At 38.4% G+C, this 19,643-nt stretch overlaps 1 protein-coding gene and 1 pseudogene across 2 annotated transcripts; one reads left to right on the top strand and one right to left on the bottom strand.

Annotated features, from left to right (window-relative positions):
• Positions 1 to 27: 27 nt before the first annotated feature.
• On the bottom strand, positions 28 to 15,547 carry LOC110049926 (TBC1 domain family member 5-like). Of its 2 annotated transcripts, XM_089285533.1 has the most exons (22): positions 15,301 to 15,547; positions 11,546 to 11,699; positions 11,325 to 11,370; positions 11,083 to 11,145; positions 10,566 to 10,655; positions 9,979 to 10,056; positions 9,794 to 9,861; positions 9,420 to 9,458; positions 9,242 to 9,305; positions 8,704 to 8,786; positions 8,531 to 8,581; positions 7,960 to 8,041; positions 7,280 to 7,327; positions 6,369 to 6,484; positions 5,826 to 5,968; positions 5,082 to 5,191; positions 4,566 to 4,652; positions 4,350 to 4,491; positions 3,770 to 3,972; positions 3,444 to 3,546; positions 2,986 to 3,065; positions 28 to 2,259 (listed from the first exon to the last, which is right to left on the bottom strand). In XM_089285533.1, the coding sequence occupies exons 1-22, from the start codon at positions 15,407 to 15,409 to the stop codon at positions 1,351 to 1,353; spliced, it is 2,868 nt and encodes a 955-aa protein (XP_089141659.1). In that variant the 5' UTR covers positions 15,410 to 15,547; the 3' UTR covers positions 28 to 1,350. The 2 variants fall into 2 exon arrangements, with proteins under 2 accessions (XP_089141659.1, XP_089141660.1); XM_089285534.1 differs by lacking the exon at positions 7,280 to 7,327.
• Positions 15,548 to 15,657: 110 nt separating this feature from the next.
• LOC149115985 (uncharacterized) lies at positions 15,658 to 18,706 on the top strand (annotated as a pseudogene).
• Positions 18,707 to 19,643: the final 937 nt, after the last annotated feature.

The following is a 19,643-nucleotide window of genomic DNA, read 5'->3' as shown; positions in this document are numbered from 1 at the left end:
CCAAGCTTAATTAAGAAAAGATGACACTTCGTTTTCGACATCTTTATTGATTTCCTGGTTATCCATATAGCTCTTTTCTACTGATATCTAAATTAATTCTTAATTGAAGTAAACTCTGCAGTTGTGAAGCAAATTACAATTTGAAAAAATAAAAGACGCAGTTTGTCTAGGCTAGGGTTAAACTTTCCCACGTCACAAGAACATGTCCTAAAATGAAGCGACTAGAAGTATGGCTTCCCCCCCACCACCGCCTTGTCCATCACAGGTTAACCACCAGCATTGTATCAGGTTGCCCTAGCAACCCTACGTACCCATTTATACTCCTGAGTGGGGAGAGGTAAGTGTCTTCCACCCCTCCCCCTCAAAAAAGGTGTCTTGCGCAAAGAACACAATGACCCTGACCGTCGTTCGAACCGGGAAATCTCGTTCCAGAATTCAACGGGTATCTCACCAGAAAACCAGAAAAAAAAACTTTAGACTTAACTGTGAAACAGAGTCGTGACCTTTTGTCACTTCACAACTATTCAATTTGCCTCACTAATGCAGAGATCTCTTTCATTTAAATTTTCTGTCAACCGTGTATGGCGATTTTTTTCTTTGTACAATACTGCAAATGTCCGGCTTCCGAGGTGGTGTCCAACGAAGCAATTTACTAAGCCTTGTACTTGAAATTATCTCCCTAATTCTATTTGGACTGTTCAAGACTCTCAGAATTTTGCAGAAAAAGACAAAATGAAAAAGAAACGACCAAGTTATGAGAGCCTGAAACAGTTTACATTTTTGGTAACTAGAAAAAAAAAATTTAATTATAATTTAGCTTCTTCATTTCCCAAAAGTAGTGGCATTTAATTTAATTAACTAGCGTCAAAAACTCTTTCCCTTAGACGTTCTGGAGAAGACGTTTCCTTCTTCTTCCCAACCTCGTTCCCAGGTTATTTCATCTCCCTGGAAACGAGGTTGCACACCTTCCCGCCAAGGGAAATCTTGATTTGAATATTTAGCTAATAATTGGTACTCAGTAATGTTACGAACTGAAAATCTGGAAAACTAATGAAATGTCTTTTGAAATAATGTTGCACTGGGGCAGTTACCCACAAAATATTTGTTCATTCTAATTGACTCAACGCATTTGAATTTAAATTCTAAAATTATAGTTCATTTTCCTAAATGCACTGAAATATTGATGGCTCAAGCGCAATTCAGTTAAAATTATCTACCATCTGCGACAAAGTAGTCCAAAATTACAAAATTCTAACACAAAGTAAATAGACCTTTCAAAAACAATTTGAATACAAAATGATATTTAATTTGCCTGAAATTTGTAATCACTGAAAATCTTTTCCAGTTACGTTAAAATTCGTCGCTGGTTTCCAGAGGATGCCGCGGGGGTCTGGGCTCGCCCTCAGCAGTTCCGTCGCGATTGACAAACACAAAGTCAGGGTCAAGAGACTCAGCGCCAGACAGCTGTTCAGCAGAAATGTCATTTGGGTTTCGCCGTTCATTGAGCGGGTTTGTAGCTTTTGCTTCAGATGGATTAAACAAAGGATCAGTCTCACTTGAAGTACTTGTGTCAACAACGGTACCCTTGTGACCGTGAAGAACTGACCGTTGACTGTCCAACTGGCCCGTCTCATTGTCAATCCTGCACTCAGCGTTAGATCCAAACAGAGTTGCGGTGTTTGAATTATCAACGTGAATCCTTTGCTCGGAGTCATTAGCCTGAATCTCTCCACAAAACAAAGGATTTGAAAGAATGGACTCCACATTACCAGGTCCATCCCCAAAACTAGCAAACAGATCCTTGCTGTCATCCTTAACAGCCCCTCCGCAAACAGCAATATTTTGCTTTGGATATTCTCCGTTATCCTCTTGCTTTACCGAGGTAATCTCTGTGTTGAGATTTTCTAACTCTTCCACAATCTGTTTTTGATCATTTTCCGTTGTTTCAGTCGCTGTTAAGCCGCATTCATCGCTTCCCTTGGCTTGCTCGTCGGAACCCGTAGATTCACCCCTCTGTTCTTCTCCGCCATCACCCGACATAAAACTACTTTCGTTCTCGTCTGAATTCTCAAAATGACCAAAGTTGGCAAGCATTGGAACAGGAAGACCTTCGGGCAGACCGCTGTCTTTTTCTTTCTGTTGTTGTAGTGAGGGGATTTGTAGACGAGCAGCAATGTTGTTATCAATCTCCATAAAGTCACACTCTGTTTCCATTGTTGAGCCACGGAACGCCAAAGTCCCTTTCAGCAAGTCTCGTACCTGTTGGACATGCATGTATAGCAATGCTTGGTAAAGTTGTTTATTTCATTAATTACTGTAGATTTCCTCTCAGTTATCAGCCTATTGCTTGCCCCGTGGCCCCGTGTTTAGGGTCCATCTCGTTCCTTATAAATCCCCCCATTCCCACTTACAGGAGCTACGTCAAAGTTTGCGCATCTTGAAAAGTTTGGCCTAAATATTTCAAGTTCGTTGTTTGTGATCCGTGTCAATCTTCTCCATCCTTAGCCATCCTTGGTCCTCTATGGTTTATTATTATCTCTTTGGTGTTTTTCTACCTTAGTACAAAACTTTTCTCAGGTTTTCCTTCAATTTAAAGGTAATTTTGTGCCTAGCCAAAATGGCACAAAATACCGTGACTGAGCTCCATTAAAAGCCTTCTTTACTAAAAGAATCATCTATCTGTTCTCACTATCCCATACGGTTAAAGAAAAAAACCCTTACTTTTTATCGTTAATGCATTAAGCCCGTAGACAAAATTAAAACCTTCGTCAGAAACAAATACTCCTACGCGAAGACGTGAAAGGTGATAAAATTCGTGTTTGAGTTGCAATTTAAGGACGCTATCTTTGCCCCGGTAATGTAGTTTCAGATATACATCCAAGCCCCCTCCGCTCCTCTATGGGGATCGTGTTAGTCACTAGAACTACAAGAAGGCTTCTGTAGAAACAGAATAGAGATAAGAAAACAACAACAAATATTTCTTGCCTGCTTTAAGCCGGCTAGACACAGATAAACAATATCTCTAACACAATCTTCGTCCTTAGTAAGTTCGTCTTGAAGAAGATCTGCAGACAACAAAAAAAGGGGTCGTTTTATTGTTGGCTGTACTTGTAAAATGGGAGAAAAAGAATAGAGGCGTAGAGTGATCGTTAGGAGGCCTAAGTGGAATAAGTAACATTATTTTTGAACAACATAAACGCGGTCAGCAATTCGGTGTTCTTTCGGACACACTTTCGGGAAGTGCCTTCATAGTAGAATTCACATATTTGCTTCGCGCTTGTTTCCAGATACGACTGGCCCAAGATCCAGGTACATAAATAAGAAGTTGTACATCTTTGGGTTGACCTAACATACCAGCATCCAATTCAGGGGATAGCAATATTCCAAGTTTACTTCATGCTAAGAGAATGGAAGTTTAAACTCTAAAAAGTACCAACACTCACCGATATACGAATCCATTTTCCTGCCACAGTACAAGTACAATCCCTGCATTTTATCGAGCTCCGATTTGAGTGAAGACACTTGTCGCTGAAGTCGTTCATGATCCTACAAAGAAAACTAAGTTTAAACATCACTTGAATTCGTCATCTGTTTCAATCTTTCCTAGTCTTATTAATCTGTCTCTCTTTACTGTACTATTAATTTTTTTTTTTTTGATATTTTTCCGACTTAGTAAGTATTATTTTTATATAAGAGTAATTTTATACAACGCAATAATGGCAAAATGTATTCTCTTTTAAAAGGCAAAATTTCATCACGTTTTCTTCACCTGAGCCAGTTCGTCATAGTCAACCTTGGAGCGGGTCCTGGGGCGAGTCATATTAAGCTTTCCTTTGAGTGGATTGCTGAGTGCTTTCAAGTTCTTCCCAGGACTTGCCGAGTGAGATCCAGAATCTGTGCGCTCTCTCATCTCGGGGGCTGGAACAGAGACTGGACGGGCTGGACGAGAGCCCCTGGGAACAAGCTCCTCTACTAATAAAACAACAAGCAAGCGAAGCTAAGCGAATCTCTGAATATTTTTAAACGAAGATTACAAGGTAAACTCTTACGTTAATTGTCATTTTCATAATACAATATTGTCACATAATTCTACCTTATTTCATATCACTTTTATAATTCCTTGGTACGTTGATTTATTTCATTTTAATTTTAATGTAACTTATTTAGTAGCATTAGTACTGAAAAGCCCCCATTGGGAGTGCTAATAACATTTGTGTTGTATTGTATTGTACATAAAAACAGTAACACTGTTCTCAAAATGATAACTATTCGTTTGGAGTTACTTACAAGATTTCGTCTTATAAGTTTTGGTATATTTAAAAAGACTTATAGATAGGGTAGTAACTTACCATTGCTGTTAATACTCAGCGTCTTTTGGTTCAGCGGTTTCTCTGTGGGCTTATCAGATATTTGCTTGGTTGGTTCCATAAACTGCTGATATCGCTTGGTGAACGATGTGAAAGCAGACGGCGCTTTCTTTGGTCCCGGTTTCTATGGCAACAAAGCATCCCTAGTTACGTTCGCTGAAAAATCACTTGTCACAGCAGTCAAAAGAAGCGAGTTACCTTTCTCATAGACAGTGTCCCGGATGAATCTATGGGGCGAGGCGCTGACGCACGTGACAGCCGGGGACTGGATCGAGCTGATGATGGCTTCAAGTGTTGGACAATGCAAAAGAAATGGATAAGGTTAGTTTCAAAGGATCAAACTTTCACTCTAGCGCTTCACTAAGAGAGGCGCCAGATGCATATGAAATAATCATTTTTAAGCGTCGGCTTCGGCACCTCGATCGATTTTTTCTTTCACTCACATGAAACAATTATTTTTTAAGTTAGCACCGGGCGCATCTGGGATGATAACAATTAGATTGCAGGATTTGTGTCCAGCAATCCAAATTGACCTATCAGAAAGCTGGATTTCAACATTCCATTCTCTCCTGATAGAGCGCGGTCGAAAAAAATGGCGTGGAGAATTGAATATTGAAATCCAGCTCGGATTGATCAATTTGGATCACGCGATCAAAATCCTGCAATCTGATTGGCTACATCCAAGAAGTGCTCCCATAACTACTCACTACGTACCTTGTTTTCTCTCATTACCAACGCACTTTTAACGTAACGGTAAACGTCATCATAGACACGGGGAAATTTCATCAGATAACCCATGCAGGCCGAGTAGCTTCCTGAAAGGACTGGGCACCAACAGAAAGACAGTAATAAGTTTTAACTTATTAAAATGCCAAAAATCACAAACGGAAGATGTACTATGCAAGGCGGTTTATATAGAGCTCTTTCCTGAATGGTTGTCCTATAGAAGCGTTAAAATACACAATAATGCCTTAAGGGGTAGCGGTGGTTCAACATTGTTTGATATCCATCAGTGGTAAACTAACTCTACCCATAACATACAAAAAAAAAAACTCTACCCACAATACCTTTCAACATTATCGCGTACGCTGTTACGATTTTTCTCGAAATAACTGTAAACAAGCGATTCAGTCATGGCCAAGCACAAGGAAATAAGGTCGTTTGGCCAATAGAAGGGCGCATTACCAGCGCAAAGTGTTCTGCTACATTAACAAGTTATTTGCATTGTCACGCGTCCCAGCGGCTTGTGGGAACCGCTATTTCGCAACCGACCGCAACCAATGCAAGCTTACTATACGAACAAGCCCTCTTGGCAGTTTTTGAGTAGAAGAACCTTCTGCAATTCAAGAGAACTTGTTCGCAGGCAAACGCATGATACAGAACCGTCAACACGCGAGGTGGCTCAAAAGCAACAACTATGGTTAGAAAATACTAGGAATTATGATTAAACAACCATACGTTTCTCTCTGATCGCCTCCAACATGCTGATGTAAATATAATCTACCAAGTCCAACATAGGCCCATCCGCGAACAGAGCATCCCAGATCACCAGAACGTCGTCCATTGGAAACTCACGACCAAACAACAAGCGAATCCAGCGACTGTTAATAAAAGAACACTTTTACCTTTAAAAAAGGTAAGTAACAACGCGTTTTATTCTAATAAGCTTCAAATGCATTTGATTACAACTGATTCTATACGCTTTTCTTTTCTTTGGTTGAACTCTGTAACTGGCGGAAAACTGGAGGAAAAGGGAGACGCCTTAAAGTAATGTGTAATTTCTACGGGCTGTTCACGCGTTTTCTCTATTGCATCAAAATCACCAAATCCATAAACAAACTTAAAATTTCAACTCAATGAAAATCGACAATAAATTAACGCGCCGCGTAATTTCACGTGGCTTGTAATTTTACGCGGCGTGTTAATTTACGAGCAAAAATATGCTTGACTTTGAGTGGCGCTGACACAGCACACAAGGTTATTTTTCTTTTATTTACTTACAGTCCATAGACTTGAGGTGTAATGTCTAAATTCTTCATGTGAACCCACAGTTCTGGGTCATATTTCCTCAACATGTGCTCCTGTATTCGATTCAGTTTCTTGACGATGGCTGTGGACTAGAAAATGACAAACAGTAACGTTAAATATCATATCGCTAGCTTTGTGAGCGGGCAAGATGAAGCAAATCCTGCGATGCGATTGGCTACCCGAGCGGACAAGATGGCGCCATCGCTCGGGATTACACCCTGTGTCCCGCAAGAAAAAATTTTCGCCGAAGCCGAGGCAGGTTCATAGAAGTCCATATAACAACTCATTTATTGACCAAGTTTGTTCGATCAAGATGGCTGGACGTTGTCCTCGTTCTTTACCTCGACTCCGTCTCGGTCCATAAACACACAAAAAAGGAACTTGGCCAATATCCAGCCATCTTGACTGAACAAACTTGGTCAGTAACCCATACATCTTGTCATTTGCTAGACTACCTTACTAAGGATGACACGAGAACACACAAATTCTTTACAAGCAGGACAAGAATTTCACTGAGAGAAAGATGGAATTCTCTGAAATGACCTACGAAGGACAGATCCGATTGAGACCCCGTCCACACTACCCCACACGCAACAATCACGGCTCATTTTGGAATTGTGTTTGAGGAAAACTCGGTCAGGGAAATCACACGATTATTGTGACATGGTTTTCGAAAAGCTCCGTTTTTAAAGCGTTTTCCGTCCACACCAAAACAAAAAGCCGGCGTTTTCAAATTCCTCCGCTTTGAAGAGCGTTTCCGAAAAGCTCCGTTTTCGTGACGGTTTAGTGCGGACGGTAAAGCTGCGTTTTCAAATTCCTCCGGCGTGGTGTGGACGCTGCCTAAGCTAAAGCAAGAGCAAGCTACATTCTGGTGTTTAACTTACAGGCATAAGTTCTTGATCCGTAAATGGTTCAACGTGAGGGTCCAGAAACTGGCAACAAAAAAGTGTGATAAAAGAAAATAATTGTCAAAGAATGCCGAAAAAATCTACCAGGTGTAGTGCACTGCATTCAGAACAAAAATATTTTAAATGTAGTTGTTGCCCCGACTGCTGGTACAAGCGCAAACTGCCTCCACACAAAATACTGGTACACAAAGTATGGTAGAGTAAACAGGATGGAATGTATACTTATGATAAAAAAACAAAACGTTTCTGGGCTGAAAAAAAGTGAACTTAAGGGTTATCAGTTGCCTGACAACAAATGGCACATATGAATGAAACACAAAGTATAGCACGAAATAGAAAAACTCCCTCTCAAAATGTTTCTATTTTGTTCGTTTATTTCTTTGCCTTTTAAAGGGAATAAATACTGTTAGTATACGGAGCGGTTTTTGAGTGTGGTAAAACCAAAACCAAACCAATTACTTACCAATTAGACTACTCAGCCAATTTCAAACCGTAGTAAAACCAAAACCAAAGTAATTGCCTGATTACTCTCGACACGCAATTGAAAACCGCTATTATAATAATGTTTGAAGTTTATTTACAAATTTGAAGCCTAAGTGAGAAAGTTTAAACGAGACGAACATTTTCACACAAATCGCTGCGTGGTTTATACTCACTTTATTTCTCTCAGGAAGACCTTTGACTGGAAGCTGAAGATACCATGTTTCTGTTTGATCCATGAGCTGAACAAACAGAGCACTGTTCACAAAAACATAGCAGTCAAATTATTACCCCGATTTGACAGTGAATGGGTACAGCTAGAATAACAGCAAAGTGTCTCTGCTCTATTCTGGGCCTTTCCCTCAGTATCCTATGCTTTACGCAAATGAATGCTAAATTAAAACAATTAGACACTAAGAGACAAACAAGAAGACGATTCACTGTTTAAACACAGATACAAATCAAATGAAAAAACATGTGCTCATTCTTCACTAGAAATGTACTAAGTTTTACACAGTTGAAGCCCTAAGATACATCGTGAAACAAGCAATTTATTATTAACACATAAAACGGCAGTCAAATGACTAGTGGGAAGGTCATACATGTACACATGATGTCAAAAATAATCATAGACGAGATAAGTGTTAGTAGGGTAACTTGAAGACTGATGCTGATAACACTTACCAAGACCTGAAATCAATAATAATAACACTCCTATTGAAAAGATTCTTGATCTCATCTACTTACAATGCATCATGTTCCAAGAAATTTGGGTCCATTAGAAATCTGGCCATTTCCCTGTGGATCGATAACAAACATCGTTGTATCACTTTCAGAAAACAAAGCAGCGATTAAAACATAATTATAGCTTTTTTGAAAAGGTACGTTGAGTTCATCCAAACAAACAAGTCTGAACTTACAAGGTTCGACCTTCAAGATGCTGACTAATCATAGTGTCTTCGGTCAGAACAAACACAATTGGAGCAAGGAGTTCGTGCATTCCCTGTAATTAAAACAAAACAGACATAATTATATATATCGTAGTAACAACAGAGGAATTTATTTAATTTCCAAAGAAACTGTTTTGCTGTGTCGGCAGGTAAGTGAATTCTTAGCTATTTATCAACTTGAAGTTGTAAAACGTAGTATAGTACATGTATTACAAAATTAACTGCCAAAGCCAGTTTGCTGAGATAAAGTTAAGGGTTGACACTTGAAACCACAGCTTAGCAAACTCACTATAGTGGTTACTTCACCTTTATCAACGTCAAGTTCAGAGAATAAACAGTAAAATGTATACTGTGGTGTCTTAAATCAGAAGTTATTCCATTTTAATTTTTGCACTCACGAAGTCAATGAAACATCACAACATGGCTTTGCAGTTTTGTGGATGAAGCCCTAGGCTGCTTGGGATGGGCCATTTATGTAAGTTACACATATATATTCAAGGTACTGTACCTGTTTGTAACTCAGGGCTTCATTCTTTTTGGCGTGACAGAAAAGTATATGAAGCATCATTTCCCTAACAAAGGACAAGTTAGCAGTTAAAATAACTGATATTCAGCCAATCACGAAGATGTTATCAAATTACTGTTAACACAAACAATGAAGACAAAGGATGCTCTGCTTTACTTACTTTACTTTTGACTGCTGAAAAAACTCAATTTCGGGAAATCTGTGAGGGAAAAAATTGAAAAAATAAATCACAACCCATATCCTGAGTTGGTACCTAGGGTACCCTGAAATCAAATTGTACTAACTATATATGGGTTATTGACCAAGTGTGAGGTCAAGATGGCTGGATATTGGTCAAGTTCTTTTTACTTTTGGGGAAAGTTTTCTTGCGAGACACGGCGGGTAGTCCTGAGCGGGCAAGATGGCTCCATCTCGCCTGCTCAGGTAGCCAATCACAGCACAGGATTTGATTCATCTTGCCTGCGCACGGAGCTAGCCATATAATAAGATTTCTTAATGGTTATTCAAATCATTTCCAATGCTATCTGTACTTACAGTCTATCTAGATCTTGCTTGATGGTTGACTTTAACTCGTTGTCCAGGAAATACTGTTTCCAAGGACTCTAAAAATGATGCCACAGATTAACAAGTAGAATGTAGCCGCTACCTCGTTCATGTAAGTGCAGTATATTAATATGTAGAATAGTAGATACATTATTTTCATTGTTACTTATACTCACAGTCTCATCTTGTGAAAGTGGATTGAATACGGCAAGATCACGCTCCTCACTCTTGCCTTTGTTTGGATCAAATAAGCACTGAAAGAAGAGTCAATAGATGGAAATGGTTAGGAGGTCTGACAAATATCAAATTAAGGAGCAAACAAAGATGCCAAAAAAACACTTGTTGTTGCTGTTGTTGTTGTTGCATGTTGGAGGGTCTACAACCATGCACTTTCTTTTGTTTTGTACTCTTACAAAAGCCTTTGCATGAATTACGTAGCCAAAAAAAACAGACACACAATAAAGAACTTTGTTGTTTTCATAACCACTCCCCTCCTATGAAGAAGATGATCACTAATAATTGATTATTAATTATTAATTACTAAGAACAGGAATTTAATGGGAGTTGTCACACCTAGTGAGATCCTTATCTCAAGAAAGGGGATGACAGGGGTCATTTTTGTGATTGGTGTCATGGTGTCCCTGTTTACTGTATTTAATAATTACTTTTAATCATTACACATTATGTCATTAAAAAAATCAAAGATAAATTACCTTACCAGCATCTACATTGTGCAATATTTGCAAGTAAAATATAATCTTACTTTGTTCTTGAACTGAATGTATTCATTTCGGAGTTTGGTTGTCTTTGTTATCCATTCGTCTTTACATTCAGGAAGACACTCTAAGAAAACCTGTTAACAAGATGTCTTGAACTATTAATCACATAATTATATTAACCATGGCAAGCACAAGGGCTGTGTTGGGAGAATATTGGCCTGATGCCTTGACATTACAGACTGAGTGTAGTTAGGTCCATGCACAGAAGACCGAAATTTGTACAGTACATGTAGCACATTAGCTATGGTTGCAACAATGTTGAATACTGTAGTTTTATTTCAAGACAAGGTTAGTGCAGAGGGCCAATAACTGAAATAAAACAAACAAATTGCTCCATTGCCAATCCAGTATTCTCTAAATTGTATTAATAATGACTGCGCACTGTCCCAAATGATCCTACACAACCACTCTTCAAGATTTTCTCGTAGATTTTTTGGCTTACATTTCTGAAAGAACTTTCACATAAAATATTTAGCTACTTTCTAGAATCAAGTCACATACCTTCCAGCAAACACTTCTAAACTTGGAAAACCAAAGCTTGCCATCCAAGGCATGCTGTCTGATCTGGAAATATAACATAAAAACAAAGAAAATATATTTCAGCTCATGCAGAGATTGTCAGTAATGGCTTAAATTACAGAACCATGTATAACATAGTAATTTTCCAGGTAGAATAATTTTCATATTTATAATAATAGCAACCTTACATGTATACTGCAACTGAAAAAAACATCTTTTGTTACCTTTGTGTAATATGCAGTTGAACCAAAAAGCACCTCCCATTCTTTCCTTTAAACAGAAATCAATGAAACATAGTTATGTCAACATCTCTATTAGCATAATCCCCTCCCTACAGCAAAAGTCTCTATGTTCAGTCACACAGACCAAATCCAAAATAATACTTAGTGCTAAAGAAGCTGAGACCACATGGAATATCTGTACTAAGTAGTTATCAAAAACTTACTCTAAGTTTTTCTGTTCATCAGAGACCTGAATTACAGAGCTAGCTGAACTGTAGTCTGAATCAATCTCACTTCCATCAGCAGAAATGAAGCTGAGTCTTTGAGTGCCAAGAGGGTCATCAATAAATGACACCCTCTGCAGAGTTGAATGGTCATCTGCAGTGAGAAAATTAAAAAGGGACCAACTTGACAGGTTATGAATTGACTCAAAATGTAAAATTTTAAGAGGTATTGGACTTGCTTCAGATTTCAGGGGGTACTACCTATAATGGCCTATGCAAGGAGGCTCTGCCCAAAAGGGATACCTTTTCAGGCTTCAGATATTTCAAACAGGCACACCTTATGGCGCGGTGGCCTCATGGTTAGTGCGCTCGTCTCCGGATCGAGTGGTCCGGGTTCAAGCCCTGGCCGGGGACATTGTGTTGTGTTCTTGGGCAAGACACTTTACTCTCACAGTGCCTCTCTCCACCCAGGTGTATAAATGGGTACCGGCGAACTTAATGCTGGGGGTAACCCTGCGATGGACTAGCATCCCATCCAGGGGGGAGTAGAAATACTCCTAGTCGCTTCATGCTACAGAAACCGGGATAAGCTCTGGCCTGATGGGCCACTTGGCTCGCATGCAGACTTCACCTTTTTCTTTTTTACACCTTATGGCTGCATCATTAATTAATTTATGAAGCGCTATGTACCTGAAAATGACAAGAAGACTTTGACATAATACAGGCCTGTTATGAAAGTATGTGAACAGCCTACCTTTGTCCAAGCAAAGGTATCTGAGAGGGGTACCTCTTCTCTCAAAATGGTATACAAAAGGGTAAGGGGTTGGACCTTGGGGAGGGGTGGAGCCTCCCATAATAAAACTTTGTAGAGTACCCCCCCTCCCCCTCTGGTGAGATTCCTCCGAAATGGAGAGTCCTGGTCAGCTCTATATGGAAGGGATGTGTCAATTTCCTCACACAATCATGTCTCTCTCTCCATCCGGGAGGTCAAGTATTTTTAGATATTAATCAAGCGTAAGAGCCATACTGGGAGAGTATCAGCCCAAGGTGGAATACAGCAAGGTCTGCAAAAAAAAGTATGGGCCAACATTCTCCACCCAGTATGGTCCTGAACAAGGTGGTAAGAAGAAGTTCACTACACAACTGAAAATGTTAGAAAGATATTCCATGATCACTGAATGGAAAATTGACAAGCAGAGCTAATTTATAAGTACAATCCTGACTGAGGGGCAACTTAATGAACACTCACATCAGACGTTTTCAAAAAATGAAAGAGAGTTGGGTGGAAAGAGGCAAACACATGGTCTTAACTAGTAACATTTACAAACTACAGGTAACTGCTCTCAATGGTCGATAGCTGTGTTTAGATGCTGCAGAGTATATAAACAGTGTTGTGACATTGTGAACACTCTCTGTGTTTCCCGAGAAATATTTTATACATTAAAGCAATTGTAGTAAGAGAACTTTTTATGTGTAAATTACATGGCCTGACATCTAAACACTCAGGTGGTTGGGAGGATTCTTGAAAGTTATGCAAACCCTCAACTATGTCTCAGGTTTGTATTGCTGTCTTGAAGTCTCCTTACTCCACCCGTGTTTAGATGAGGTTATGTTGACAAGAAAAAGGTGCTACTGCTTACTGGTAAATCTTGCATATTTGCATCACTGCATGATAAAACACCAGTAAGTAAAAGTCATTTGATCTCCAGTCTAAAACTAGCTAACAAAATGACCAGCCATACTTCCCACCTGCTTCCCAAGTTTCAGGTTATCAGAAATTCTAATTAAAGTTGCCTTGGAAACAGGTTCATATCCAAGTGATCAGTTCAAAGAATGATTAGGTTTAAGTTTTGTGACTTCTCCTTCATTTACAAGACTGCAGTGTTTCAGCAAACCTGGATACTAGTGAAACCAACTCACAAGACATCATTTTTGGCAATTTAGTGAAGGAAGACATTTAAACGTCAACTCTAAGATTAGTATAAACTTGATGTTCATAAAGATTAATTACGTTTTTCTTAACCTTTCCTTGAACCTCACTATGTTCAAAATATAGCCATACCAGCTACATATACAGCATATAATAGAAATGAAATAATGAAAGAAAAAGCTCAACCAAATATCATAGTAACCATTCATTTCTTCTGTGAATTTCTCTAATTGCTAGTCAATTTTCTGTTCAAACAAAGCCATTAACTATTTGTGTTTTTGAAATAGTCGGAATGTAGAAAAATTTGCATGTTTGAATAAAATCTCATTAATATAAATGAAGAGATCACTTCTCCTCTAGACAGATCATGTCACTACAAAGATCACATCTTGAAAACAGAATGTTAAGTTTTGACTGTCGGCACAAAGTCTACCCATCCAAAGAAAAAAATTTGATTTGATTTATTTATTTCAAAAATTAACAAGCTTTTTTAACATTACTATGAAAGAATCTTTAATAATTAACCAAAGGTTGCAAAGTTTGGTTTTTATTTGTTTATAGCCTGCTGACAACAAATTCCTTTCAGATTTTGTCAGCTGTCTGAGTGTGTTATTCTGCACAAAATAATGCATATTATCATATATCAAGGGAGATTGAAAAAAGTGAAATTTTCTTAAAGCAACAAGGGCTGAACTGAAGAGGTAGATTTTATCCTGGGCAAAACTGAACAAAATGCTTTATTTGAATTACGCCAGACAGTCTGAATTTAAATTCAGAACTACATTAAATTGCTGCAATCGGTTTGTTGATATTTCAAGCATGAGTGAAAACCATATGTTTACTGAATTATTAAAAGTAATACCTTTCTACGATCCTGTGAATATGAAATAATATTGTCCATTGCCAGAGAGGATTACAAGATTATACATTTACTGCAACAATACACTAGCAAAATTAAATTACACATCTAAAAGATTCAGAAATGCATTTACGCGTAAAAAGTTCTTGTTTTGACAACAAATATGAAGTCTTTATAAAAAAATTCATTTTTCACAGAAAATATAAATCTATGCTCACACTCCCTTTACCAAATAATTACATAGAAACAAAAATTATATGCTGTTAAATTAAAGGATCGACAAAACTCTTCGATGTATATATTTGAAAAATTAGTTAAATAAAATAAAAATTTACAAAAAGTCTGCCCCACAACATTTGGCTTTTTAAGATAAATCTGACCAGTTCAAAACCTTAATTTAAAGCACTGTTGAAATTCCAAGTCTGCAGTTTCCTTTCTTTTAAGTAAAATTTAATTTGAATTCAGCTTATTTCAAGAGGAAGGTTATTCAATAAATTCATGAAGCGGATTTCAAATCAACTCCAAACGTCAAGTTCTATTAAGTCACCAGCTTTTGAGGTCAGGCCCCCCAAAATAAATCAATATACTCATTTTGTATTAAAAGTCGGCAATCACCGATGTAACAGACATGAGCAAGAAATGAAGCTACAGTAGTCTAGCTCAATCTGAGATCTGAAGAAGTAGCGTATTTTATTTTAAAAGAAAGATCGACAATTTCAAGTGCTCGACATACATCGGAGTAAACCGGAATTGGTCGATTAATCACTATAGTACATCACTGAGTACATATGTCGGCGCGAGGGATCAATTGCTAATTGTACAGAGCTAAGAGAATGATCGCTTCCTGAAGCTACAAACATTTGCAATATTGTTCTTGAAAAGAGAGTAAAATCATTTATTCGTCACATGACAGATTACGAATAATATCATATTCCTGTTATCAGACTTCTTGAAGCTTCAGCTCACCTGGGTCTTCGATTGGGCTTGGTGTTTTGGAGCGCGAACCAAACCGATCCAAGGCTTTCAGGATATCGTCAGAGGAGATATTCTTTTCCTTTCCTGAATATGTATCCATATTATTTGGTAGTGAAATCGCCCAATAATCGTGTTTCTACGCTCCAAAACCTATCTGTAAAGGGTCTCTGTAAGGTGCGCGACGAATGTGAACTCCATCTTGCCAAAACAACCGAAAAATATCGCAGGCTCACATCCTGCAAAAATGCGATCAAAACTGATTTTCTCCTAACTCTACTTTGGGGGGGGGAAAAAACAAATTCAAAACTTTTCAGACAGACTTTTGTTGAAAAAGCGAGGCTTGAATATGGAGGCCCGTTCTGGTCAAAATTGTAGTAATAAAATTGCCCCACAAGTCAGTTTTTTCAGTCAATGTTTTACTTTTTATGAGCTTGCTGTGTATTTTCATCGGCGGTACAAATTTCTTTTTCGAGGTGGTTGCTTATTTTTTTTTTAGCAGCCTGAATTATTTTAATTTAGTCAGGTTAAATTTTTTGTGGGTACTACGAACGAATTTTTTCACTCGTACTGCAAATTATTTTTGACTGGTACTGCGAATTATTTTTTACTTGTGGTACTGAGAATTATTTTTTCATTGGCGCTGACAATTATTTTTCAAGGTATCGTGAATTTATTATTTGGCCTACAATACATTGCGGGCTTGCGATTTGAGGGGGACTGGCTCGAGTACTTTCCCGCTCGATTTCTTCGCGCCATCTTTGAGGTTTCATCTTTTAATTGTATTGAAAATATTTGGAGATGGATAAATCTGTTCAACGGCAGATACGTGAAATAGCCAATAATGCTATAACAGAAATCAGTCGAATTTCTCAGCTAGTGAACTCCACTCATACTGCGGCAGCAAGTAATCAGCGAAGTTCTTCCTCTTCGAGTCCATTATCTTCTGGTTCTGCTTCTAGTGCCCTTCCGTCAGGATCAGAATCGGGATCTTCTTCTAGAAGTTCAGGAAGTTTGGTAAGTGAACTGCACCGAAGATTCCCGAGTATGCAAGGAACAACTCATCGTAGTTCTGCTCCTACTTCGAGCGGTAGAGGCCGCTCTAATTCGACACAAAGGGTTGGCCGTCCATCGAATGAGTTTGCCATCAAAGACATTATTATGGTGGGTTTACAGTGTGAAAAAACACCAACAACTCGCCAGGAAAAGGTCAGTCTCCAGCGTAGAAATCGTGTTATAAGTGGATTTACAATTGACAAAGGGTGGAATGAAAAAACCCTTTACAATAAAGTGAAAGCACAGTTTCCAGAGGAATGCAAATACATTGAGTTCGAATTCGTGAAGAATATCTCTGGAGTGCTAGTGAAACCGACATTGGCTTCAGGGGTGAGGATCAATGGAAACATTTTGCTGAAAAGCATTGCTTCTACAGGTGCTGTGTATGTGCGTTTACTAGTCGAAGATGACCCTGATGAGGTGGACAGTGGTATTCAAAGGAGTATGGATGATTTCATGTCAGAAGTAAATCAAGAGAACATCATCGTACAAGATGAGGTGCAATCTATCAACTGTGAAGAGCCAAATACAAATAGACATAAGGAAGAGGAACATGCAGAGGAACAGGCACATGCAGTCGAATCTGCAGATGATGAAGAGCGAGATAGTGGAGAACAACATGCAGCCATAACTGTAGATGATCAAGAGGGAGGCAATGGAGAACAACATGTAGTACAACCTGCGGCTAATAAGGAACAGCCTGTAGATAATGGAGAGCCTCTCAGTGAGGCTGACTATTTGAGAATCATTGATAACATTACTGTCAATATTATTGATGAATGTAAGGGATTTCAAAATCCAGTTGCCATCCTGAAGAAAGCCCAAGAACACATTTTAGATGGAAGGCAGTTGGACATAGTTGACCCTTCAACAGAACTAAAAGGAAAGACCAACTTTATAATAATAGATAGGGACCATGTTTTTCAAGATGCATTAACTGAAATAGCATTAATTGACAACTTAAGGCTGCCACTTGAGGTAAATTTTATGGGAGAGGGAGCTCAGGACTTGGGGGGACCTAGAAAAGAGTTTTTCAGGTTAGTTCTCAAAGAAATCAAAGAAAAATTGTTTGACAGTGGACTCATCGAGGACTTTGCAGAACGTTACTATACATCTGGTATAATAATGGGATTAAGTGTTCTACAGAATGGGAAAATTCCCAGCTTTCTGTCTGAGGAACAACTTCAAGAACTTATTGATGATTCATCTGAGCATTCCCCCTGCATTGTCAACCTACGAAATGGTTTACGTAAAGTTGGAGTCCTGCAACTGATGGCAAAGCTTCCTTAGTTTGTTTTTATACCTTTTCAGGCCCTCTTCTAGCAAACTCGATGTGAGGAATCTTGTCCATTTGTTGGAACCAAAGTTTGCAGAGGAGGGTTCCAATACTAAGAGGTATGAAAAAGAAGTATATGCCGCATTTTACAAATACGTGAAAGAAGTTGCTTCAGGGAGAAGGGTTACTGGATCCACCACCCTAACCCTTAATCACATTTTGCAATTTGTTTGTGGCGCAGATGAGGAGCCAGCATTGGGGTTTTCCATTTCCCCGCAGATCAGATTTGTATCCAGCAGTGGGAGCTTCCTCCCTACTTCAAACACTTGCACTAATACATTGCATCTCCCATCTCCAAGCAGCACAGTCAGTCTTCCTTCAGATGACATACTCTTTAATCTGTATGACTATGCTTTTGGTAGCACATACTTTGGAATTATTTAACAGATTCCAATAATGTTATTGTAGAGTTAAGCATTATTATATCTGTTACCAAAAGGCTCTTTTCAGAAATGAGGATTACAAGTTTGAATTGAAACTTATGCTTTGTCAAGAGTTAGTTTATAGAAAGGGGACAGTTTGTTTTGAAGGTTTTTACATTACAACAACTTGAACCTTGAAGTCAACTTCGATTGAAAGAAGTCTGTCCCTTGAACATGATGTTGTTAATCACAAATGTTTCAGTGGCCACGTTAAACAATGATAATATTATTCATGACAACATCAGGCCATGTTGAGTTTGAACAGTTTTCAGTTAACTGACAGAAAATGGTTTTCAATCTAGGATATTCCTGCTTCAATCTAGGATATTCCTCATTCTTGGGTTTCCATTTTAACAACTTAGCTTTTGCAACTGGTTGGGTTTAGTAATGGTGCTTTGCATCAGTTTTGTATGTATTCAAGTGAGATCTCTAAATAGTGTTTTCTCCAGCCTTATTGATACATGTACCTCAATACTTTAGTGACAGCTATGGGAAGAGGTAGCAAAAGTTTACTTTCATACCCGGTATTTGTTACTTAACTTTGTCATTACTTTCCTTTAATAAAATGTTTATGTTATCAACCCAAGTATCATTTTTCTCTTTTTTCAGGGAAATTCTTTATATGGGAGAAATACCCACTCTTAGTACAGGGAATAGGCTATAGAACTCAGGCTGATGAACTCTAAAATGTTTTCCTGAATGGTTTCAATTCTCATATTCTGATGGTGTTCACTACTTTAGTTCATTGGTGTGGGTTTTGTTTGTGGCAAACAAACAAACAAAAGAATCAGAAAGAAGATAAAAGAGGCAACTGTGTAACAACTTATCCAGGTCATTACCACTCTTAATGTTAATGAAAAATGAAAGTGGGAGCTATTGAGTGCACTTTGAATGAAGAACTACAGACCTGTCATTAGAAAACATGGAATGGTGACTGTAAAATGGGTACAAAAGCCAAGTTGTTTTGAGGGGAGGTGGAGGGTGTGGGTGTTAACAAGATGATTTTTTAATCTTTCAAAGTAGGTTTTCTATTGTGACTCTTATACATCTGACTTCTCCCTCTGTTCATCATGGGATACAATTTTGCAAAGTGTCCCAAGGACACAAAATGACTGTTTTGTAATAACCTGACTCAGTGCACTTAGGGTAATGCACTTTACCTTATCTAAGGTCTTGTCAAAATCTAGGTTGAGTTCAAATCTTTCCTCCAAAAAGCAGCAACAAACGGAGTTTTTTATTATTTGACACAGAAATCCTAGTTTTCAAAATTGCAAGCAGACAGAAAAGCTCACATCAACAGGGTTTTCCATCAGTGACTTCTATTCTTAAGTTTCTTCCTCGTTGAAAAGGAATAATGTCATGAGCTCGGCACTATTAAGGTAATTGTTCCGACCTTGATTATGGTCATTTTGAAAGGGATCTGGCAGTTGCATCCTTTGCTCTTCTGTGAGCACAAAGGTTGGTGGATCAATCTGTACCTGGTAGTCTTCATCACTCACTGTAACTGATTCATCAGCGTCAAC

The sequence above is a fragment of the Orbicella faveolata genome, unplaced genomic scaffold (assembly GCF_042242905.1).
Source record: "Orbicella faveolata isolate gen_17 unplaced genomic scaffold, um_ofav_v1 contig_13, whole genome shotgun sequence".
NCBI classification, from domain to species: Eukaryota; Metazoa; Cnidaria; class Anthozoa; order Scleractinia; family Merulinidae; genus Orbicella; species Orbicella faveolata.
This window is presented reverse-complemented; position numbering and strand designations above follow the sequence as displayed.